At 41.3% G+C, this 25,118-nt stretch overlaps 1 protein-coding gene across 1 annotated transcript in view; it reads right to left on the bottom strand.

The window, feature by feature from the left end:
* Positions 1-25,118, bottom strand: part of EFHB (EF-hand domain family member B) — a 78,004-nt gene that overhangs the window by 25,786 nt on the left and 27,100 nt on the right. Inside the window, exons 4-8 of the mRNA XM_051859157.3 lie at positions 19,993-20,055; positions 19,063-19,206; positions 17,025-17,205; positions 15,159-15,269; positions 5,944-6,073 (exon numbers count right to left, since the gene is read on the bottom strand). Of these exons, the coding sequence (XP_051715117.3) occupies positions 5,944-6,073; positions 15,159-15,269; positions 17,025-17,205; positions 19,063-19,206; positions 19,993-20,055 (629 nt within the window). The remainder of the gene's footprint in view (positions 1-5,943; positions 6,074-15,158; positions 15,270-17,024; positions 17,206-19,062; positions 19,207-19,992; positions 20,056-25,118) is intronic.

The raw sequence follows: 25,118 nt of genomic DNA on the forward strand, positions 1-25,118 counted from the left end.
GAGGAGAGGTAGAGGTAGAGGTAGAGGTAGAGGTAGAGGTAGAGGTAGAGAGAGAGAGACAGAGCGCAATCTTCCATTTGCTGGTTCACTCCCCAAATGGCTGCAATCAATGGCAAGGGCTGAGCCAGGCTGAAGCCAGGAGCCCAGAACTTTGTCTAGGTCTTTCAAGTGGGTGCAGGGGCCCCAGAACTTGGGCCATCCTACACTGCTTTCCCAGGTGCATTAGCAGGGAGCTGGATCAGAAGTGGAGCAGCCAGGTCTCAAACTGGCGCCCATATGGGACACTGGCATTGCAGGCAGAGGCTTCACCTGGTAAACCACAACTCCAGCCCCACTGGGGGTCTCTATGTCCAACTAGGGCTCTTGATATCCACAACATAATTTAAGGATTACCATCCCCACAACAAGAGGATATAAAAAGATAACTTGAGTCCAACATTATGGTGTGGTAGCTTGACTGCCACAGGAGATGCCAGGATCTCACATGAGCACAGGTTCTAGTCCCAGCTACTCCACACTTGATCCAGCTACCTGCTCATGCACCTGGGAAAGCAACAGAAGATGGCACAAGTGCTTGGGCCCCTGCTACCAACATGGGAGACCAGGATGGAGTTCCAGGTTCCTGGCTTCAGCCTGGCCCAGCCCTGTTAATTGTGGCCATCTGGGAAGTGAACCAGCAGATGGAAGATCACTGCTTCTGTCTGTGTGTCTCTCTGAAACTCTACTTTTCATATAAATAAATAAATCTTAAAAAAAAAAAAAAAGAGGAGGCAGCACTGTGGTGTAGTAGGCTAAGCCTCCGCCTGCAGCACCGCATCCCATATGGGCACCAGTTCAAGTCCTAGCTGTTCTTCTTCCAATCCAGCTCTCTGCTAATAGCCTGGGAAATCAGTAGAAGATGACCCAAGAGCGTGGGCTCCTGCACCCACATGAAGACCTAGAAGAAGCTCCTGGCTCCTGGCTTCAGATCAGCCCACCTCCAGCTGTTGCGGCCATCTGGGGAGTGAACCAGCAGATGGAAGACCTTTCTCTCTGTCTCTCCCTTTCTCTGTCTGTAACTCTACCTCTCAAATAAATAAATAAAATTTTAAAAAAAGATAACTTAGTAACTAGTAAGCAAGTGTATGGAGAAGTTATAATATGCTTTAATAATAACTGCAAAATAAAATAATAACAAGGTGTTTTTCTAGTAAACAAGTATATATATTTGTGTGTGTATAGATATACATACATACATACATACATATAGTGAGAGGGAGGAGGAGGGAATTTAAAGTTGGGAAAATTCTGATAAAACACTCAGTTTGTTAATACAATTTCCTATAATTCATCAATATGAATCAAAAATTATAAAAATGTTTATGCCCTTTTATCCACATCTGAGAACCAATAAAGTAATAATACACACAACAATTAAAAATGTTGAAAAGTCTTATGTATAAAAATGTTTGCAGTCTCTTAGACTATAATGGAAAAAGGAAAAATAACTATAATGTTGTCATGAACACTAACAATGATTAAATTAGGTCACATTAACAAAAATGAGCTCTACATACTTTTTAGATGTTAGTTATGAAAAACATACAGCTATATACATATGTAGTTATTTTATGTTAAGTGAAAAATCAAGACATAAAATGGGATTGCACCACAGTGAAAACTACACAAAAATCTACATAGAAATCCACACAAGAAAAATACCTACATTAAAATTATAATAATGGTTGAATTAAGGTGACAACATTATGGGTGATTTTATTTTGCCAATTTTCTGTAATACAATTTTGTTACTTCTATCATTATGATTCAGTGAATAAAATTTATTTATAAAACCACAAAATTACAATAGCACTATTTAGTAACATTAAAATTAATAAATTCTCTATTGTTTTGGTAAAACTAAAAATAATGAACATTAAATCCTTAAACCTCCATTTGCTTTAAAAAAATATTTCTCATACTATTTAAAGACTGAACCGAATAATTTTCTGGAGAAGAGTGACACTCTGTGGAGAAACAAAAGAAGAAACATAAAATAATTCACCTCTTATTTCTCTATTCCTCTCCTACTGTGAGAGGAGAAGGAGAAAAGAAAAAGAACGTGAGCAAAATCAAAATCAATGGCAGTTTAAAGGTCATAATTTGAACAAACAGAGTTGAAATCTATGAACCAGCTCCAAGGGGAGTAATTAAGAGCATGCAGGGAAGATAAAAACAAAGACTGTACGACAGAACTAACGTTTTTATTCTAAAATGTCTTGGATTATGCTTCGGGGAGAATCAGAACGTATCTATGGGCAGTCACATTATGTCAGAATATCAATAACTGCATCATCATTACACAGCCTCACAGCCCTCACCAACCAACTCAGATCAAGTCTTTGTGTGCCAGTGAATTCACTCATTCAGTCACTCAAACACACACACTACCATCTTATTATTCAAACCAAAGGTCATAGACTAGAAACAGACAGTGTCTTACAGAAGAAATATATCCCTCAAATTAGATCCCCAAAATGTAAAGAAACATGTTTGGCTCCAAGTTTATAATAGAAATCACACTGAAGAATGAGGTGACGAACTTTCTTTTACACCCAGCAAAACAAAAGAATGAAGATTTGTGCCAGTATTTGTGGCACAAGTTAAGCTGTCACCTTTGTCACTGGCAACACAGTTTGAGTCCTGGCTTCTCCACTTCCAATCAAACTCTCTGCTAAGGTGTGTGGGAAGGCAACAGAAGATGGTTCAAATACTTCAGACCCTGCCATCACATGGGAGACCTGGATGGAGTCCCTAACTTTAGGCTGGCCAAGCCCTGAACCCTGTGGCCATTTGGGGAGTGAACCAATGGATGGAAATTCTCCTCTCTGTCTCTTCCTCTCTCTCTCTCTGTCACTCTGGTTTTGTGTGTGTGTGTGTGTGTGTGTATGTGTGTGGTTTTTTTTTTGTTTTTTTTTTTTTTTTTTTTTTTTTTTTTTTTGACAGGCATAGTGGACAAAGAGAGACAGAGAGAAAGGTCTTCCTTTTGCCGTTGGTTCACCCTCCAATGGCCGCCACGGCTGGCGCTCTGCGGCCGGCGCACCGCACTGATCCGAAGGCAGGAGCCAGGTACTTATCCTGGTCTCCCATGGGGTGCAGGGGCCAAGTACTTGGGCCATCCTCCACTGCCTTCCTGGGCCACAGCAGAGAGCTGGCCTGGAAGAGGGGCAACCGGGACAGAATCTGGCGCCCCGACGGGGACTAGAACCCGGTGTGCTGGCGCCGCAGGTGGAGGCTAATGCCTAGTGAGCCGCGGCGCCGGCCAACTCTGCTTTTTAAATAAAAAAAAAAAAAATCTTAAAAAAAGAAGTGTATTTCTACTCCTTTAGCAGTAATATTCCAGTTGGTTTCACGACACAAAATGTATTAACAAATAAAACATTTTCCATGAGTGAAAAATGTCCTCTTGAAGGAACTGACAACACACTGCATATTACTCTCATAAACTTAGTATTTGTCTATAACATCCCAAATCTTTGATAAATACATCCTTGTTAATGGCCCTAGGGTGCTGCTCTAAGAATGTTCTTTTTGTTTGGTTGGTTTTGTTTTTTGCTAACCTGCTGTGCCACTGCACCAGCCCTTCTCAGGACATTCTTGAAGGTCACACTGTTGTTAATGTAATTATTTCACATCTTTCATAAATGAGAGCAAGTCCGTATTCTAAACCTTTAAAAATTGATGAGCCATATTTGTTATCTCCTTAAGTATACATTTGCACATTATATTTATTTATAAATCCTTATAATATAGTCATTAAATACTTAAATCATAAAAAAACTTAAATCATATCTTCATGCTTCCTTTGTGCATGATTTAACCATGTTAGTCATGATAAATTAATGAATACTTGTTATGAATATCTCTTCTATATCCTAAAAAAGCTATTTCACACAGCCTTACTATAATGTATAAATTTCTTCTGTGTGTGCTTCACCATGTTTATTTTGAATTATTCAAGTATCAGAAACTCCTAACAAAGGAGTGGAGAGGAATGAAAATCATATTCCAAGCCTGTAAGCAGGTGGTCAGAGTTGCGGCACAGCAAGTTAGATGCCACCTGCAACACCCACATACCATATGAAAGCCGTTTTAGTCCCAGTTGCTCCACTTCTGATCCAGCTCCCTGCTAACTGCCTCCCAAAGCAGCAGAAGATAGCCCAAGTGGTAGTTCCTGCTCCTGGCTTCGGTCTTGGCCAGTCCCTGCCATGGCTGCTCTTTGGGGAGTGAACTAGCAGATGAAAGATTACTCTCTCTTTCTCTCGCTCTCTCTGTCTGTGTCTCCCTCTCTCTGTTACTCTGCCTTTCAAATAAATAAATAAACCTTAAAAAAGAAAAAGCCTGAAAGCAGGTGAACATACAACCCGTGCCTGTAAGCCAGGTGCAATGGTAAAGAGCAGTTTCTGGAACTGAGCTGCCTGGGTTTCCTGCCTACCCCAGTCCTTCTGAGTTGTCAGCTCTTAAGCAAATGATTAAAACCCTGAGGCTGGCACTGTGGCGCACTTCATTAATCCTCCGCCTGTGGCACTGGCATCCCATATGGGCACTGGTTCAAGTCCCGGCTGCTCCACTTCCAATCCAGCTCTCTGCTATGGGAAAGCAGTGGAAGATGGCCCACGTCCTTGGGCCCCTGCACCCATGTGGGAGACCCAGAAGAAGCTCCTAGCTCCTGGCTTCGGATCGGCACAGCTCCGGCCGTTGTGGCCAATTGGGGAGTGAACCAGCAGATGGAAGACCTCTCTCTCTCTCTCTGCCTTTCCTCTCTCTGTAAAACTCTGACTTTCAAATAAATAAATAAATCTTAAAAAAAAAAAAAAAGGCAGAATAGATCTACCCCTACCATCACACAGGACTGTGGTTATTTATTTCCTTTGGTGGCTATGATAAACTACCATAAACTGGTACTTACAACAACAGAAATGTATTCTCTTATACCTCCAGAGGCCCAAAATATGACACAAGGTGTCAGCAGGTCATGTTTCCTCCAAAAGCTCTAGGGGAGAATCCATATCGCACTCTCTTCCAACATCTGACAGCTGCTGACATTACTCAGCATCCCTCTGTTTATAGCCAGCCGCATCACTCCATCTCTGCTTCCTTGTTCATATCACCATCTTTCTGGACGTCTTTTTCTCTTTGGTGTCAGTTTTCCCTGTGCCCTTCTAAGGATATTTATTATTGTATTTAAGGCCCACTCAGATCATCCAGAATGACCTCTTCATCTCAATACCTGGAATGTAATGACATCTCAAAGACCTTTTTCCCACATAAGGTAATACTAATAAATTCTGGAAATAAGAACCAGCACTTATCTCTCAGAAGAAAGTGGCACCACTATTCAAAATCTTCAATTCACTACACTACTGTTGACAATCAGAGTTTTTTAAGATAACAGAAAATCTCTTAAAGTTTAAGCATTGCTTTAAAATAAAACATAACACAAGAAATGAAGAACTGATCCCACCTTGATTTCCTGGGAAAGAAGTCACATATAGAATGACAACATTAAAAGGTCACAATTTACAAAAGTAAGATAATCAGATGCTGAATGATAAATGTCAGGTTAATTACATGTGACATAATCATCTTGGTAGAGATTGAAAAGCCCATTATCTTTAAGAAACACAAATAGAGTTGATCCCATATATTTAAAATATATATTCATGTATTTACATTTACTTATAAAGGCATGAAGTAACTTTGGAAAGTTACTTCAGAAACACAAAGGAAAGTTTCATGGTTATCTCTAGAGGACCAGACATTTCACTATATATTTCTATTAATTTTATGATTGAATCATGTCAATTTATTACCTCCTCAAAAAATATAGAAAATAAACTTTCCTTTAGGTCCAGGTGTTGAATATCTAATACTCATTCCTGAATATAGTATAATTAAACTTACATTTGTAGTTCATGGAGCCAATGTAAAGTTTTAGCCATAGTCCGTCCATCATTAAAATGTGGTGTTGCAATGCCAAACAAGTTAAACCTGTGGAAACTTGATGGATCATACTTTCGGTTCTTTGCTTCTCCTGTGGGTGTGGGGGTCAAGGAAATGGAAAGGAAAACTTCTGACTTAAGTAACACAAATAATCTTATCTTGAAACAAGCACAGTATGTTCCCAATGGCATTAAAAAATAAGTGTTGGACAATGGTATTGAAACAGTGCAGGAAATTGCAGATTTAACTACAAATGATAAAAGCATTTCTCTATGTGAACTGGAAGACTAGTGGGATGCTACACACAGAGTTCCTTACATTAAAATTTCAAAAATCATTAAGAGAAAACCCCAAAGACTCCAGCAAAAAAAATAATAATAAAAAAATAAATAAAAAAGCTGTTAGAATTAATATATGAATTCAGTAAAGTTACAAGACACAGTCAATACACAAATATCTGTGGCATTCTATACAAAAATAACGACCTAATCACAAAAGAAATCAAGAAAATAATCTCATTTACAATAACAACAAAAATTAAATGAGGGGTGGGCAATTAGCTGGTAGTCAAAATGCCAATTAAGATGTCCACAGCCCATTCTGGAGTGTCATCTTGGCTCTAGCTTCCAATTCCAGCTTCTTGCTAATGCAGATCCTGTGAAGCAGCAGTGGTGACTAAAGTAATTTTCTTCTTGTCACCCACATGAGAGACCAGGAGTGAGTTCCTTACTTTGGCTTGGGTCTCAGCCCAGGGTCATTGTGGACACTGGGGAGTGACCATCAGATAGGAGTTTTCTCTCTCTCTCTTACTCTCCATACGTGCGTCCTTCTGATTCTCAAAATAATTTATTTAATTTTAATAAATAAAATACTTAGGAATAATTTAACCAAGGAGTTGAAAAGTCTATACAGTGAAAACTATAAAACACTGATTTAAAAAAATGAAAGAGGACATAATGTATGCAACTGGATGACATCATGTTAAGTGAAATAAGCTGTACACAGAAAGACAAATACCACATGTTCTCCCTTATATGTGGGAGCTAAAATTCTTAAAAAAAAAAAAAAAAAAAAGAAACAAAAAAAAAAGAAATATCTGTGTGTATCAGTATTGCTGCAAATATAGCTTTGTAAAACTTGGTTTTATACTGGGGCCAGAACTGTGGCTGCAGTGTCAGCACTCTATATGGGCACCAGTTTGAGTCCCGTATCCTCCAATTCTGATCCAGCTCCTGCTAATGTGACTGGGAAAGCAGTGGAAGATGGGCCAAATGCTTGGGCCCCTGTACCTATGAGGGAGACCTGGATGAAGCTCTTGGCTCCTAACTTTGGCATGGCCCAGCTCTGGCTATTTTGGGCATTTGGAGCGATCCAAGAAATGGAAGACTTCTCTCTCTCTGACTTTTCTTCTCCCTCTCCGTGACTCCTCCTTTCATATAAATACTTTTTTAAAAGAGTTTCGTTTTATACCTTTGTCAAAACAATGGTTAAGAATGTTACATTATTTTAAAAATAGTACATATGATGTGATTATGGCAAAATGTTAAAAAAAAATTAAATCTATGTGTGTTAATTAAAAAAAGAGGACACAAAAAAATGAAAATGTATCATATTATTAAAATATCCATACTACCCAAAGTAATATACAGATTCCATGCAGTCCAGATCAAAATCTCAATACCATTATTCATAGAAATACAAAAAAAATCCTAAACTTCACATGGAAACACAAAAGACCCAAATAGCCAAAATAATTGAAAAAGAAAAATTTGAAATTAAAAAACATATTACAATGCCATAATAATCAAAATAGTATGGATGTGTCATAAAAGCAAGACACATAGACCAGTGAAACAGTGAGAGAGCCCAGGAATAAACCCAGACATATAGGGTCAGCTATTTTCTTTTTTTTTTTTTCTTTTAAAGATTCACTTATTTAAATGGCCACGACTGCTGGAGCTGGGTCTATCCAAAGCTAAGAGCCAGGAGCTTCTTCCAGGTCTCCCACACAGATCCAGGGGCCCAAGAACTTGGGCCATCTTCTACTGCTCTCCTAGACCATCAGCAGGGAGCTGGATCAGAAGTGGAGCAGCTGGGACTTGAATTGGCAGCCATATGGGATGCCGGTGCCACAGGCATGCTTAAACCACAGTGCCAGCCCGGGCATCTAATATTCAACAAGAACACCAATAAGACACAATTGAGAAAGGATAATCTATTATTTAATAATTAGTGCTTGAAAAAATCAGATTTCTACAAGCCAAAAAATGAAATTGGATCCTTATACTGTAAGCAAAAATCAGCTCAAATTAAATAAAAGACCTAACTGAACCATAAAACTCCTTGAAAAGGCAGGAAAAACCTCTTGACATTAGCTTTAGCAATGATTTTTTGGATGTCATGCAAAAACAAACTCAGGCTACAAAAGCAAAAGTAAACAAATAGAACTACATCAAACTAAAAATTTCTACACTAAAAATTTCTAAACAACAAAGAAAACAGTCAACAAAATAAAAAGGCAACTTACAAAAAAATTTGTCAACCATATCTCTGATAAGGGAATAATATTTAAAATTTATATAGAACACATACAACTCAATAAAAAAAAATGTACCCCAACTTAAAAATGGCAAGGGATCGGCACTGTGGCACAGAAGGTTAAGTCTCTGCCTGCAGGGCCAACACCCATATGGATGCCAGTTCAAATTCCGGCTGCTCCACTTACAATCCTGCTTCCTGCTAATGTGCCTGGGAAAGCAGTGGAGGATGGTTCAAGTGCTTGGACCCCTGAATCTACATGGGAGAAATGGAAAATCTCCTGGCCCCTGGCTCCTGGCTCCTGGATCCTGGCTCCTGGCTCCGGATCAGCCCAGCTCTGGTTATTGTGGCCATTTGGGGAGTGAACAGCGGATAGAAGAGTTCTCTCTGCCTCTCTCTGTCTCCCTCTCTCTCTCTCTCTCTCCTTTTCTCTCTGTATCTCTGCCTTTCCAATAAATAAATCTCTTTTTTAATGGCAAAGAAACTTAATATTTTGAAAGTAAGTAGGGAAATTATACTGAAGGAAGATATTAGTGATAAAAACACAGGTCCTTGCATTGTTACAGAAATCCTGAAGATCAAAGGAAGAATTGCCACACTTTGGGAACCCAGCAGAATTTTCCACTACGCTAAGACTGAAGAGGCTGGAGTTTAGTAGGCGTTCTCACAAAGCTTTAGTGAGCTTATCAGAACATTTGCAATCTGTGTTTCACTGTAATCACTTAACTCATTTTGGAAACACTGAAAGGATGACTGTTGGCTGAGAATCCAATAGTGAAGTCTCCTTTATTTAAGGTCTGATGCTGAAGTTTTTTCAAGTCTTTTTTTTAAAGATTTATTCACTTGAAAGTCAGAGTTACAGAGAGGGAGACACACACACACACACACATACACAGAGAGAGAGAGGGAGAGAGAGAGAGAGACTAAGAGAGAGAGAGAATTTTCCATCTGCTGGTTCACTCTCCAAAGGGCCACAAGGGGCAGGGCTGGGCCAGGCTGAAACTGGAAGCCAGGGGTTTCATCTGGGTCCCCCACGTGAATGAAGGGGTCAAAGCACTTGGTCCATCTTCCACTGTCTTCCCAGGTGCACGAGCAGGGAGCCGAATTGGAAGTAGAGCAGCCAGCACTCAAACTGGTGCCCAGATGGGAGGCCAGCACTGCAGACAGCAGCTTAACTCGCTAAGCCACAGTGCTGGCCCCTAGACTTGATGTGGTGGTAGTTTTCTATTTCTAGATAAGAAAGTAGCATTAAAACTAGAGAACAACCATGAGGGTAAGACATGATAGGGAAAAGAAATTCAGTCTCAATAGTAACCCAAATAATATAAATAAAAATAGTAACGGGGCAGGTATTCTAGTGCAGCAGGTTAAGCTGTTGCTTGCAATGCTAGCATCCCATATCAGAGTGCAGCAGGTTCAAGTCCTGACTGCTCTGCTTCCAATCTAGCTCTCTGCTAATTTGCCTGAGAAACCAGTGGATGTTGGCCCAATACTTGGGCTCATGCCAACCATGTGGGAGATCAGGATGGTGTTTCTGGCTCCTGGCTTCAACCTGGCCCAGCACCAGCTGAGGCAGGCCATCTGAGGAATGACTCAATATATGGAAAATCTCTCCTTTCTTGGTCTTTCCTCTCTCACTCTCTCTCTCTCTCTCTCTCTCTCTCTATATATATATATATATATGCCTTTCAAATTGTGAAGGCAAATTAAAACAGTTATTCAGGCTGACAATTTGATATCTAGAGTGAAAATTTCCAATGTTCAGAAACCCAGGAATGAAACCTAAGGGAACACCAGGCCCCATCCACAAAGCTATATATTGGGGCCAGCACTGTGGCGTAGTGGGTAAAACCGCCACCTGCAGTGCTGGCATCCCATATGGGTGTCTATTTGAGTCCAGCTGCTTCACTTCTGATCCAGCTCTGTGCTATGGCCTGGGAAAGCAGAAGAAGATCCAAGTGCTTGGGCCCCTGCACCTGCATGGGAGATCTGGAAAGAAGCTCCTGGCTCCTGGCTTTGGACCAGCACAGCTCCAACTGTTGCGGCCATCTGGGGAGTGAATCAGTGGATGGAAGACCTCTCTCTCTCTCTCTCTCTCTGCCTTTACCTCTCTGCTCTCTGCAACTCTGCCTTTCAAATAAATAAATAAATCTTAAAAAAAAAAAAAAAAAGCTATATAGGCTGGCGCCACGGCTCACTAGGCTAATCCTCTGCCTGTGGCACCAGCACCCCGTGTTCTAGTCCCGGTCAGGGCGCCAGACTCTGTCCCATTTGCTCCTCTTCCAGTCCAGCTCTCTGCTGTGGCCCGGGAGTGCAGTGGAGGATGGCCCAGGTCCCTGGGCCCTGCACCCGAATGGGAGACCAGGAGAAGCACCTGGCTCCTGCCTTCGGATCAGCGCGGTGCGCCGGCTGCAGCGTGCCGGCCACAGCGGCCATTGGGGGGATGAACCAATGGAAAGGAAGACCTTTCTCTCTGTCTCTCTCTCTCACTGTCCACTCTGCCTGTCAAAAAAAAAAAGCTATATATTAACAATAATATAGTTTTTTAATATTGAAAAATCCAAAATAGATACTGATACAAAAAGATAATTCAAATATTTCATAAGACTAAGAAAAAACAACAAATGGAAAAAAATGTATTATCAATGGTGTGAAGTAACACACACATATGCTCATACAGATGAACATGTAAAGAAAAACATCAATGAAAGGGTCATCCGTGGAAGAGTGGGAATTGTAGGTGACTTTCTTTGAATACTGTATATATCTATATACCTTGCATTTTATCTATCACTTCAGCCAAGACTACAGTTAGGTGTGTTTGAAAGATATTATAGATCTATACTTATTGCTATTGAATGTTGCTCTTGACATATTATTTTAAGTCAAAGAATTTAAATGTATATAGCAGGTTCCTCAAAGGCATGGAGAGTATCATCCCATTTATCTAAAGATAAATGGCTAATTGGATGAGGATTAGAAAAATGTTCAATTTATTAATTATAATTATCTCCAGCCAATGGGATTTCAAACTTATATTTGCTTTCTCCTTGTTTTTTTTTTAAGATTTTATTTATTTATTTGAGAGGTAGAGTAACAGACATTAAGAGGGACAGAGAGAAAGGTCTTCCTTGTGCTGGTTCACATCCCGAATGTCCACAATGGCCGGAGCTGGGCCAACCTGAAGCCAGGAGCTTCTTCTGGGTCTCCCACGTGGGTGCAGGGGCCCAAGGACTTGGACCATGTTCTACTGATTTCCCAGGCCACGGCAGAGAGCTGGATTGGAATAGGAGCAGCCAGGACTAGAACCAGCTTCCATATGGGATTCCAGTGCTTCAGGCCAGGGCATTAACCTGCTGCGCCACAGCGCCGGCCCCTTCTTGTTTTTTTAAATGATAGTTAAATTGTCTACAATTATAGATAGATAGGTAGATAATAGATGGATAATAAAATAATAGATAAGATGGATAATAAAAAATACTTTCCTGTGTAAAAATAAGGACAATATTTAAAAGATCAGATTCTATGACTTTTCAAGTTACTGAGGCCATCCAATGGGGCTGTGGGTCTGTGGGCCCCTCAGACATAGGCAGAATGTCTTTCACAAGCAAGCTGTCAGCTGTAGCTGGAAAGCCTGTCTCCACACCAACTGACATCTCCCCAGCTAATAGCTTCTTGTGCTGCATGTGTGACCCTATGGCTTTAAATCACACCTTAAGGGTGGGTGCAATCTTTCACTCAGAGCTGGCAGGGGAAGGGGCTGAGCCCCTGGGGAGAGTCAGACTGGTTCCAGGAGATCCAGGCTTCTTGTGTGACCTTATGGCTTTAAAACACACCTCCAGGGAGGCTGCAATCTTCCACCCAGAGTTGGCAGAGGAGGGGGCTGAGTCTCTAAGGAGACGGACAATCTCCAGGAGACCTCTGCTACCTCCTTGAGCGCCAAGCCAATCAACATACATATGTGAACCCCCTGTCCAGTGGGCACCCCCACAGGATGACCCAATAAACAGACACTAATGCTTTAAGAACCCGGGACACTTCCTCAAAGCCAGTGTCCCATTCACGCACTCTGCCTGGTCTCCTCTCGGACCAGATGCTTTCTCTGTCGCTTGCCAATTGAATAAGTGTTTTCCTGTTTGCAAATTGTTTCCCGGCTTTTTATTTCTATACTACGCTGAGGAAAAGAACCCACGAGACTCGCTCCAGCAACTGCCTTCCCCTCTGTGACCGGTAACACTAATGAAACTTTATAAAACTTGATAAATGAAGGTAATATCGGTCATGTTATGGCACATTAAAGTTCTCAAAATATAAAATAAAAACTTGCACTAATTTTCCTTAAATTATTAAGTGATATCTCATTATAGGTTGTCTATATTGGTACATATGTACATGCGTTTATATATAATAGTATACATATTCATTGACACAGTTCTTTTTTAAAAAATTAAAAGGCATTATACTAGATTGTTCAATAGATGCTAAAATTTTCCAAAAGATGAATAAACTATTTTCACAAGATAGGAAGGGAGAAAAGGAGGGAGGAAGGAAGAGAGGGAGAGATGAGGCTGAGGAAGTAGAAAGGGGAGATACAGAGAGCAGTCAAGGTTGTGAGAAGGAATGTGGTGTCCAAGTAAGTAGAAACAGTGGCAGTCTGAATGGGAGGGGAAAGAATATCAGGTCTGGGAACGAGTTAGGGAGTGAAGGGAACTAGCAAAGATTGGCTCTGAAAAAAAAGCAATGGTAGACAGACAGTAGAGGAAGAGGGGCAGGAGACAAGCGTCAGCTATGAACAAAAGTTTAGGAGTAAGAGCATAGAAAGCCAGTACGGTGTCAGAGGGCAGTGAAGTTATAGGGAAGAAAAGTAAAGAGATAAAAAATAAAGAGCAAGGAAGAGGGGGTGTTGTGCTGTGGCTCTTGTTCTAGCTCCCGCAGACTGAGTGCTTGAATCATGCACAATCGCTGGGCTTTTTCAGGACAGATATCAGAGTCTAATTCTTAATCCTCACCAGGAATGTACTTAGCATCAACATACTGGCAGTTAAATTCTATTTTACAACACTACAAAATATAATGCCTTTTAGTTCTATAGAATAATTCTAGCGATATGCTACTTATTATAAGACACAATCACTTAATAATGATAGCTAATAGTTACAAACACTATGTTCCAGGCATCATGTTAAATATTTTGCTGTACTCACTCAATCCACACTATAACCATTTGAAAGGTAAGAATAGATGATGAGGGGGCCAGCGCTGAGGCGTAGCAGGTAAAGCCACCGTCCACAGTGCTGGCATCCCATATGGTTGCTGATCCACTTCTGATCCGGCTCTCTGCTGTGGCCTGGGAAAGCAGTAGAAGATGGCCCAAGTCCTTGGGCCCCTGTACCCGCATAAGAGACCTAGAAGAAGCTCTTGACTCCTGGCTTGGGATCTGCCCAGTTCAGCCACTGTAGCCATTTGGGGAGTAAACCAGCAGATAGAAGATCTCTTTCTCTCTCTCTCTCTCTCTCTCTCTCTCTGCCTCTGCCTCTCTGTAACTCCACCTTTCAACAAATAAATAATTTTTTTAAAAAATAGATGATGATCAGATAAGTATATTGCCCAAGTTCTAAAAGACAGTAAATGAGGCCGGCGCCGCGGCTCACTAGGCTAATCCTCCGCCTTGCGGCGCCAGCACACCAGGTTCTAGTCCCGGTTGGGGCGCCGGATTCTGTCCCGGTTGCCCCTCTTCCAGGCCAGCTCTCTGCTGTGGCCAGGGAGTGCAGTGGAGGATGGCCCAGGTGCTTGGGCCCTGCACCCCATGGGAGACCAGGAAAAGCACCTGGCTCCTGGCTCCTGCCATCGGATCAGCGCGGTGCGCCGGCCGCAGCGCACCGGCCGCGGCGGCCATTGGAGGGTGAACCAACGGCAAAGGAAGACCTTTCTCTCTGTCTCTCTCTCTCACTGTCCACTCTGCCTGTCAAAAAATAATTAAAAAAAAAAAAACACTGTAAAAGACAGTAAATGGAGGAGTTAGGATTTGAACCTGATTTTCACTATCACTCAGGATGCCTCATATAAAACTAAGCACTTAGAATAAGCCTGACATTTGAATAAATACTGTAATCTTTTGAGATTTATTTATTTATTTGAAATACAGAGCTAGAGAGAGAGATTTTCCATCCACTGGTTCACTTCCTGATGGCCACAATGGCTGGAACTGGGTTGGTCTGAAGCCAGGAGCCAGGAGTCTCTTCCTGGTCTCCCACAGGAGCCCATGCACTTGGGCCATCTTTTGCTGCTTGCACCCATAAGGGATGTCAGCACCACAGGCAGAAGCTTGACCTATTATGCCATAGTGCCAGCCCCAAGCACTATAATTTTCTAACCTAAAAGCACTAAAACAAGACTAACATTACATCTTTCTTAACAGCTTCTTTCCTTTTATTGATACATATATTTCTATACTTTACATATGAAACACCTAAGTATATATGTTCCCATCTATTGGGATGTGTGGCCTTATGAACAATATGATGCTATCATTTATTGGGCACCTATAATATGTCAGGCATCTCATGTTATGCACATTACCTCCTTTATTATTCTTCACAAAGCTAAGGATCCCAGATTTTACACTGATGGGCACTTACCTACGTAATAATCATTGTGAGAAACAACATACAAATCATGTCCTTCCTTCCTTTCTTTATATACTTCTTCATAGGACTTTGGTGGATTCACCACATCTCTAGCAGAGGATTCTGAAGGAAGAATTAACGAAATCAGTTTTAATGTATTTTTTCATTTATTTATAATGTATTTTATTTGACTAAGACAAATGACAAGTGAAGCACACTGATCGTACAACTGCAGAGATAGTCTGGAAGACCACAGAGTCAGTGTAAATACAGATTTATCAGGAAAATCAAAAACAGTCTAGGTGCTATAGTGCTAGGGAATCCCACTTTACCTGGTCATTCCCTAGACTTCTAACGAATAAAAAACCCTGTCTTGGCTAATTGTTTACATTGTCCTGAACCATGTTCCAAACCAAGTTAAATTCCCTGTCCTGAGAATCTCTGGGCAATTTTTATTTTAGTTTGCTCCAGACTTCTCAAGATGATCTAAGCAAATCTGATTCACAAATTAAAAACCCTTTGGGTTGCCACGGCGCGAACTTTGGCAGCTGTGGGCTGAATCCCACACCATGAGTCTGCTTTCATCTGTGTCTCCATCCTCAATGCAGTAAGAGGCATGGGGAAATCTGAAATGAGGCAGAAAGACTTTTTCTAGTACTACTTGTCTCAAATCTAGGTAAGAAGTCTGTTTAATGGCTGCTTTCCCATAACGGGTGGCCCCACTTTTAGGTACAGTGAATTATTTCATTTTCATTTTTTTATGCAATAATTTTTAAAGGTACCCACATTCACAATTGTATTCTTCCTTTCTACCTCACAGTACATATGAGTAAGTTTCCTCTCTCTTGAGAATACCAGAAAGGTGACCCCACTCAAAATAACACTGTGAAGCAACATCTCTCTCTCTCTCTCTTTTTTTTTTTTTTTTTTTTTTTTTTTTGACAGGCAGAGTAGACAGTGAGAGAGAGACAGAGAGAAAGGTCTTCCTTTTCCGTTGGTTCACCCCACAATGGCCGCTGCGGCCGGCATGCTGCAGCCGGTGCACTGCACTGATCTGAAGCCAGGAGCCAGGCACTTCCTCCTGGTCTCCCATGTGGTGCAGGACCCAAGCACTTGGGCCATCCTCCACTGCACTTCCCTGGCCACAGCAGAGAGCTGGCCTGGAAGAGGAGCAACCGGGACAGAACCGGCGCCCCAACCGGGACTAGAACCCGGGGTGCCAGCGCCACAGGCGGAGGATTAGCCTATTGAGCCGCAGCGCCAGCCAAGCAACATCTCTTTTTACATTCACCAAACTTATTTTCCTCTAAGAATTTGCTTCATAAACAGTTAATTGAAATGAACACATCAGAGGTATTAGTGGAAATAAAACACACACATGTATGTCTAGTAGGAAAAAACTGCAGTCCTCACAGCTGGGGAGCCAACTTTCTCAGTCTCCTTCCTGTCTTAACCTATGTCTGCTCTCTTCACTGACATCTCTACTCCAAAACCTGAATTTCTATTGCCTTGGCACATGTAAACTCTAAGGACTTCAGTTCTAAGAGTAACTTTCTTGCCATGATCACATCTTTCATTCTAGAACCATCATTTATACCAAGGGTGGGGAACGTCCAGCTTGAGAAATTATTTGGTCTGGCCCTACCAAAGCAACTGAAGGTTGGACAGAAAATTCATTGAATCTGAAGCAGTCTAATTTTCAAGTTGATAACAGTATATGGACACAAATGATGTTATAAATATCTAAATGATCCCCAGGAGAAAACAGGTTTCCCCACCCCCTGATTTAGACCATCACCAAATACCAAACCAATGTTATATTAAATCCAATTTTCCAAGAAGACTTGGAAAATTATTTTTCCAGTTATTTTTTACTACCTCTGACAACTGCTGTCCCAAATGTAGTATTGATTACATCCAGTCCTTGAGGCAATGCTGGTGCTTGATCATATGATTTCCCTAATGGTGCCCGTTGGTTGGTAAAATATATAGATTCCTTTTTATCTTTAATTTTCTGTTGAAATGCGGTAATAGGTTGTGGGTTTATCAACGTGCTTGCCTAAAGAAATCATATAATGCACAGATGTATTAACAAAAAGCATGCTAAGTGGAAAACTGACCTTAATCAATAGCTGGGGAGAGGAAAATAAATAATTATGGAAGAAACATTTTACCATCACACAGGCTTTGTTCCCCTTCAAATGAACTGTCAGAATCTCTCAGGGAATTAAGATTCAATTGACTAAAAGGTTTAGGAAAAGAGCTCCAAAATTACTGGATTCAAATAGTCAAGAAAAGTGATAAAAACAAGCACAAGAACCATTTTATTTCCAGATACAGAGACCCGATCTTTTGAATTAAGACTGTCCAGTCTACCATTCTTTTTTTCTTTTTTTTTTAAAGATTTATTTATTTGAAAGTCAGAGTTACACAGAGAGAAGGAGAAGCAGAGAAAGAGAGAGAGAGAGAGAGAGAGAGAGAGAGAGAGGTCTTCCATCCAATGGTTCACTCCCCAATTGGCTGCAACGGCTGGAGCTGCGCCAATCCGAAACCAGGAGCTTCTTCCAGGTCTCCCATGCAGGTGCAGGGACCCAAGGACTTGGGCCAACTTCTACTGCTTTCCCAGGCCATAGCAGAGAGCTGGATTGCAAGTGGAGCTGCCGGGACTCAAACTGGTGCCCATATGGGATGCTGGCGCTTCAGGCCAGGACGTTAACCCACTATGCCACAGCACCTTTTTTTTTTTTTTCATCCTTTATATTTAATTGGCTATTTTAATAAAAGCAGTGTCAGTCAGATATTCAGCAATACTTTTCTTACCCTACCTGGTATTTTCTTATATGAGACATGGTAACGTACCAGCAGATTTATCATTTTTATTCATTTCATTTCTATAGTAATTTACAATACACTTTTTTCCACATTTAACTCACCCTTGTAACAACACTTGAAGATGGTCGCACATTTTAAAGTCACACATTTTAAAGATGGACAGACTTCGAGGTAGTAATGGAAATCATCCAACAAATTATTGCTCTAATTTTGGTAAAATTATTGAGTTCAACGAGGGTAGTGGTAATTGCAAGTCTTTGATAGAGTCTTGAGTGGGTACAGCACTGACCAAGAGATAGAGTGGATATAGCAATAACCAAGAGAAACGCCTCTGCCTTGGTAATTTGGATCCCTTTCTCTCTCATTGATGGAGCAGGATAAGAGTCCTATTCTGAAGTTGGCATACCTCCAGTTCCCCACTGGGGTCAAAGGCAAGGCCACTGCCACATTTTCACACCACCTTTGTTTCTGGGTCCTAATGAACCTCAACTCAGGCCAGTCACTTGTGGCCACCACTTCATACCCCACGTCCATGACACAATCTGCATTGTAAGCTGAGACTGCTCAGTCAGCTCTCATCGTAGATGTTGATAGCTCTGAATGCCCTCTCAATTTCTCATTCATCCACTGATCTTGCATCCTCTCCTCTTCACTCCAGCTCTCCTCCCAGGCCAGCCAGGTAATCAGGAAATAACATTCTGACTGCACCTGCACTCCTGTCTACATAAGTACTCTGTAGTGCCTGTAGGGTCACCGAGGCTCTGTCCTCTTCATTCTCTAAGGAAGCCTGACAGCACTTCTCTTGACTGTGGAAAAATGAGGTGTACAACTTGGTTTTCAGCATCTGAGGGCAGAATACTTTGTGACTTAAATAATTAATTCCTTCACACCACCTGGGCTGCTGCTGCCTAGAATTTGTTCACTGCTCAACATAAACGGTTTAAGAGGACAGATTGAGAAAAGGCTGATAAAAAAAATCTGGCAGGAAAGGAGACTGGAACGGATACATTTCACTAATACCTCATGAGTGCATTGTCACCTTGGTATATTAATAACACACACGGAAAAAAAGAAAAGAAGTTACCGGTATTGAAATTTTAGATCTTATTCCATGTGTCAAGTAAGGTGCAATTTGGGGATCATTTGCTCTGCCATAAAATACTCTCTCTGCTCCAGGAGGTGGATATCTGAAGTTGCAATACTTTTTTGCTTCTTCTGGAGTAATTGGCTACAAAGAGTGAGGCAAGAAAATAGAATTATTAATGATAGTTTTAAATATATTAACAGAACTGAAATACACTAATCGATGAACATTCCTAATTATACACCCACACTAAGTGTTTGGGAACAAAGGCTCCAAATACTGAAAACATTTATTTATATAAAACCAAGAACATGTTTAAAAAGTTACATTTAAGGAACAAGCAGGAAGTATTATCCAGGTTAGAAGTATACCATTATTCTTAATGAAATAAATTGAATCCCTTGTAGTTGTTGTGGAGCTAGAAATTCTAAACCTGAAGTTTCCTCTTGGATGCTATCAACTTAAACACATTAAATTTATACATCCATACGGCACATTGAGAATTGTCTCTCTCTTAAGACTTATGTGGAGGGGGCCAGCGCCGTGGCACAGCGGGTAACGCCCTGGCCTGCAGTGCCGGCATCCCATGTGGGCGTCAGTTCGAGACCCGCCTGCTCCATTTCCCATCCAGCTCTCTTCTATGGCCTGGGAAAGCAGTACAAGATGGCTCAAGTCCTTGGGCCCCTGCACCCATGTGGGAGACCCAGAAGAAGCTCTTGGCTCCTGGCTTCGAATTGGCACCGCTCTGGTCGTTGCTGCCAACTGGGGAGTGAAACATTGGATGGAAGACCTCTCTCTCTCTCTCTCTCTCTTTCTGCCTCTCCTCTCTCTGTGTAACTCTTTCAAATAAATAAATAAATCTTTAAAAAAAAAAAAAGACTGATGTGGAAATCAAAAATAGAAATATAAAGGTATATTGGAAGTGCTCACCCTAGGAAGTTTTTCAGTTAAGCAAGTTGCAACTCTGTGTCCGATCGGAATAACTTTCCCGGCCTAAGGAAAGAAGACATAATTGATCATGGTCAGAGAAGAAGTGGAGCATTTTGAGGAGCAAAATAAAATTTACTTCAGACTTGGCCAATGCTTCCGATGCTAAAAAGTTTCAACTACTTACATGAAAAAAAGAATGAATATTAATTCTAAAGCAACCCAGATTCAACAAAACACAATAAAATACATATATTTTAATCCTAGGTATCTTTCTATGCTACCAGCATTGTTAGTGATGCATACAGTTGCAGAACCTCTGCAATTGGGCCTGGCACTGAGGTGTAGTGTGTAAAGCCGCCACCCGTGGCACTGGCATCCCTTATGGGCACTGGTTTGAGTCCCAGATGCTCCACTTCAGATCCAGCTCCCTAATAATGCACCTAAGAAAACAGCCAAATAGGGCCCAAGTTCTTGGGCCCCTGCACCTATGAGGGAGACCCAGAAGAAGCTGCTGGCTCCTGGCTTCAGATCGGCCCATCCCAACCATTGAGCCCGTTTGAGGAGTGAACTAGCTTATCAAAGATCTTTCTCTCTGCTCTCCTCCCTCTCTCTCTGTATCTCTGCCTTTCAAATAAATAAATAAATCTTTAAGGAAAAAAAAAGGAACCTCTGTGACATGCTCATGAATTCAACTTTCAGAAGCAATGTTGTCACAGCTCACAGGATAATTATCCATTAAACTACATCATCAGTGAAGTGGAAATGAAGTGGCATTAAAGCTAAGACCAAAAAAGAATTAAGTGTGTCTAATTAAGTGCATATGTTTCTACCAATACACTAACTTTGACACACTTCTGGCCCGGTCCCTTCAGTGAATGGCCCAAATCCCACTTGGCTTTGTCTACTTGATTCTAATTTCGATCTTATCTGTCCTTCCTCTGCCCAAAACAAAGATTACAGTGGTTCATTGTGTCATTCCCAGAAAGGCAACTCTTATCTATTTTCCCTTTGTCTATTTTTGGGAGTGTAAATTTTTCTCTTAAAAACCAAGAGAAAGAAATTTCTCATAAAGAACGTTCTGGGTCCCTGGAAAAGGAAGAACGGAGAGAGAGAGAATTTCAGAGAGATCGAGAATTGAGGGGAATGGATGGATAAACATATACATGTGGCTGGCAGGGGGTGGATTAATTAAATAAATGGAGAGATGAATGGATGAATATATAAATAGATGGATGTAGATGGATAAGTGAAAGGTTTTTTTAATTATGTTAGGTGTTATGCACAGAATTCCTCTTACAGGGAGAACCATCAACATTTAAGAGAGAATTTTTTGTTTTGTTTTGTTTTAAAGATTTATTTATTTATTTGAAAGGCAGAGATACAGAGAGAAAGTGAGACTTTCCATCTGATGGTTCACTCCTCCAACAGCCACAACAGCTGGAGACAGGCCCATCTGAAGCCAGGATTTAGGAGCTTCTTCTGGGTCTCCCGCATGGCTGCAGGGGCCAAATACTTGGACCATCTTCCTCTGCTTTTCCAGGAACAATAACAGGGAGCTGGATCAGAAGTGGAGCAGCCAGAACCTGAACCAGCGCCCATATGGGATTCTGGCACTGCAGCAGAAGCTTAACCTTCTAGGCCACAGCTCCAGCCCTTAGAGAGAATCTTGATGACATCTCTGGAGATAAAAAAGGAAGTCTGCTGACAATGGGTAGGCAGACAGTGAAACTGCTTTGCAAAAAATGTAATACAATATGAACTTCTGATTGGATAGACTTAGAAGGATTCAACAAGATTAAATAAATTTAGAAAAAGGGGGATGGTGATAGAAGACATGAAGTATCCTGGGTCGAACGGTAGGGTTATATTCAGGTTTCTGAGGAATCTCCAGACTGATTTCCATAGTGGCTTGACCAGTTTGCATTCCCACCAACAGTGGGTTAGTGTCCCTTTTTCCCCACATCCTCGCCAGCATCTGTTGTTGGTAGATTTCTGTATGTGAGCCATTCTAACCGGGGTGAGGTGAAACCTCATTGTGCTTTTGATTTGCATTTCCCTGATTGCTAGTGACCTTGAACATTTTTTCATGTGTCTGTTGGCCGTTTGGATTTTCTCTTTTGAAAAATGTCTATTGAGGTCCTTGGCCCATCTCTTAAGTGGGTTGTTGGTTTTGTTTTTGTGGAGTTTCTTGATCTCTTTGTAGATTCTGGTTATTAACCCTTTATCTGTTGCATAGTTTGCAAATATTTGTTCCCATTCTGTCGGGTGTCTCTTCACTCTCCTGACTGTTTCTTTTGCAGTACAGAAACTTCTCAATTTGATGCAATCCCAATAGTTGATTTTGGCTTTGACTGTCTGTGCCTCCCGGGTCTTTTCCAGAAAGGAGTTTAAATTGATAAACAAAAAAGCGGTCTGCACCCTAATGTTTATTGCAGCACAATTCACAATAGCCAAGACCTGGAACCAACCTAAATGCCCATCAATGGTAGACTGGATAAAGAAATTATGGGATATGTATTCTTTAGAATACTATACCGCAGTAAGAAACAACGAAATCCAGTCATTTGCAACAAAATGGAGGAAGCTGGAACACATCATGCTGAGTGAAGTAAGCCAGTCCCAAAGGGACAAATACCATATGTTCTCCCTGATCGGTGACAACTGACTGAACACCAAAAAGGAAACCTCCTGAAGTGAAATGGATACTATGAGAAATGGTGACTTGATCAGCATAGCCCTGACTGCTAATGGACAACTTAATACATTATCCCTCTTAGTATTTTTTTTTGTCTGTTCTACTTAATATGACTGGTTTAATTCTGTAATTATCACACAGTTATTCTTAAGTGTTGAAAATTAACTGAAATGTGATCCCTGTTAAACATAAGAGTGGGAATAAGAGAGGGAAGAGATGTATAATTTGGGGCATGCTCGGGCTGACTTGTCCCAATTGGTAGAGTTGGAAACATACCAGGGGATTCCAATTCAATCCCATCAAGGTGGCATGTGCCAATGCCATCTCACTATTTCAAGTGATCAATTTCAGTTCACAATTGATCATAATGAAAGGACTAAGAGTCAAATGGAGCACATAAACAAGTCTAATATCTGCTAACACTAACCGATAGAATAAATAAAGGGGAGAGTGATCCAACATGGGAAGTGAGATACTCAGCAGACTCATAGAATGGCGGATGTCCTAAATAGCACTCTGGCCTCAGAATCAGCCCTAAAGGCATTCGGATCTGGCTGAAAAGCCCATGAGAGTATTTCAGGCATGGAAAGCCAAGACACTCTGGCAAAAAGATCTCTGTGAGTGAAATCCCAGTGGAAAGAACAGGTCTTCAAAGAGGGAGGTGCCTTTCTCTGAAGGGAGGAGAGAACCTCCACTTTGACTATGACCTTGTCTAAACAAGATAAGAGTCGGAGAACTCAAGGGTCTTCCATAGCCTTGGAAACTCATGACTGGTGCATAGGGAGATTACTGATGCCATAAACAGGAGTGTCAATTTGTAAAGTCAACAACAGGAGTCACTGTGCACTTACTCCTCATGTAGGATCTCTGTCCTTAATGTGCTGTACACTGAGGCTTAATGCTATAACGAGTACTCAAACAGTATATTTCACTTTGTGTTTCTATGGGGGTGCAAACGATTGAAATCTTTACTTAATGTACACTAAACTGATCTTCTGCAAAAAAAAAAAATTATCAATTCCCAACTTGACTCTCACTGGGATTAAACATGACAATAGGTCTGATCTGATTTCATCATCATTAAAAAAAAATCATCTATTATTTTTCACTTTATGTTTCTGTGTGGGAGCAAACTGTTGAAATCCTTACTTAAGGTATACTAAGCTGATCTTCTGTATATTAAGATAATCGAAAATGAATCTTGATGTGAATGGAAGGGGAGAGGGAGTGGGAAAGGGGAGGGTTGTGGGTGGGAGGGACGGTATGGGGGGGGAAGCCATTGTAACCCATGAGTCATACTTTGGAAATTTATATTCATTAAATAAAAGATAAAAAAAAAAGAAGACATGAAGTATCAAGAGAGGTTAGGGCAGCTAAGGCACAAAATTAGTCTGTGTAAAATGGACTAACCTCAGTGCCAACCTTTGAGTAAAATCTACTCACAGAATTATAAGTGAAGAACTTTGTGGAAAAAGAGTAAGGGGCAGAGGTGGGAGGCATTTGGCCAGCAGGTAAGACACCACTTCAAACACTTGGATTCCATATCTGAGTGCCTGGATTCGCATAGTGACTTTGCTTTCAACTCCAGCTTCCTGCCAATGCATACCATGCAATGCAGCAGGTAATTGGGTTCCTGCCACCAATGTGGGAGACCCAGATTGAACTCCTGATGTAGGCTGGGAGGTAATGAGAAACAAGATGGCCAGGATCTGCACAACAGCCCCACCCACCACCCAAGCCTCACCCCCTTCCATGCAGAAGTAGCTTTCCGGGTGGTACTAGCTAGAATATCCAACATGACTGCAGGCTCTTCACGCCCATTACAACTATGCACCTGACCATCAGGCACCACTGTCACAACACTTCTGAAATTTGCAAAAACAAGGGCAATGAAATGGGTGGTACTTAAGCCCTGTCCAAACACTGCCCTCATCTGAACATTCAATTGTGCCCTCTCCCAGACACCATCCCCTATCCAATGAAAGGATGACTCTGAAATTTCTTATCATTTATCTATTTTTTAAAGATTTATTTATTTATTTGAAAGGAAGAATTAAGAGAGAAAGAGAGACCCTCCCTACACTGGTTCACTCCCCAGATGGCCTCAACAGCTGCAGCTGGGCTGATCCAAAGCCACCAAGAGCCAGGAGCTTCTTTGGACTCTCTCAAATGGGTGTAGGGGCACAAGAACTTAGGCCATCTTCTGATGCTTTCCCAGGCACACTGGCAGGAAGCTGGATCAGAAAGACAACAGGCTGGACTCGAACCGGTGCCCATACGTGATGCTGGTGCCACAGGTGGCGGCTTTACCCATGAAGCCACAGTACCGGCCCCAATTCTGAAATTTATTGACCGTAGCTCTCCCTCATAAGTTTGCCCACAATCATAGTGTATACTATCCTTTTCTCTTAAAATAAATCCTGCTTTACTG

This window comes from Oryctolagus cuniculus, chromosome 4 (genome assembly GCF_051225735.1).
Source record: "Oryctolagus cuniculus isolate XC-2025 breed Fujian yellow rabbit chromosome 4, ASM5122573v1, whole genome shotgun sequence".
NCBI lineage: Eukaryota > Metazoa > Chordata > Mammalia > Lagomorpha > Leporidae > Oryctolagus > Oryctolagus cuniculus.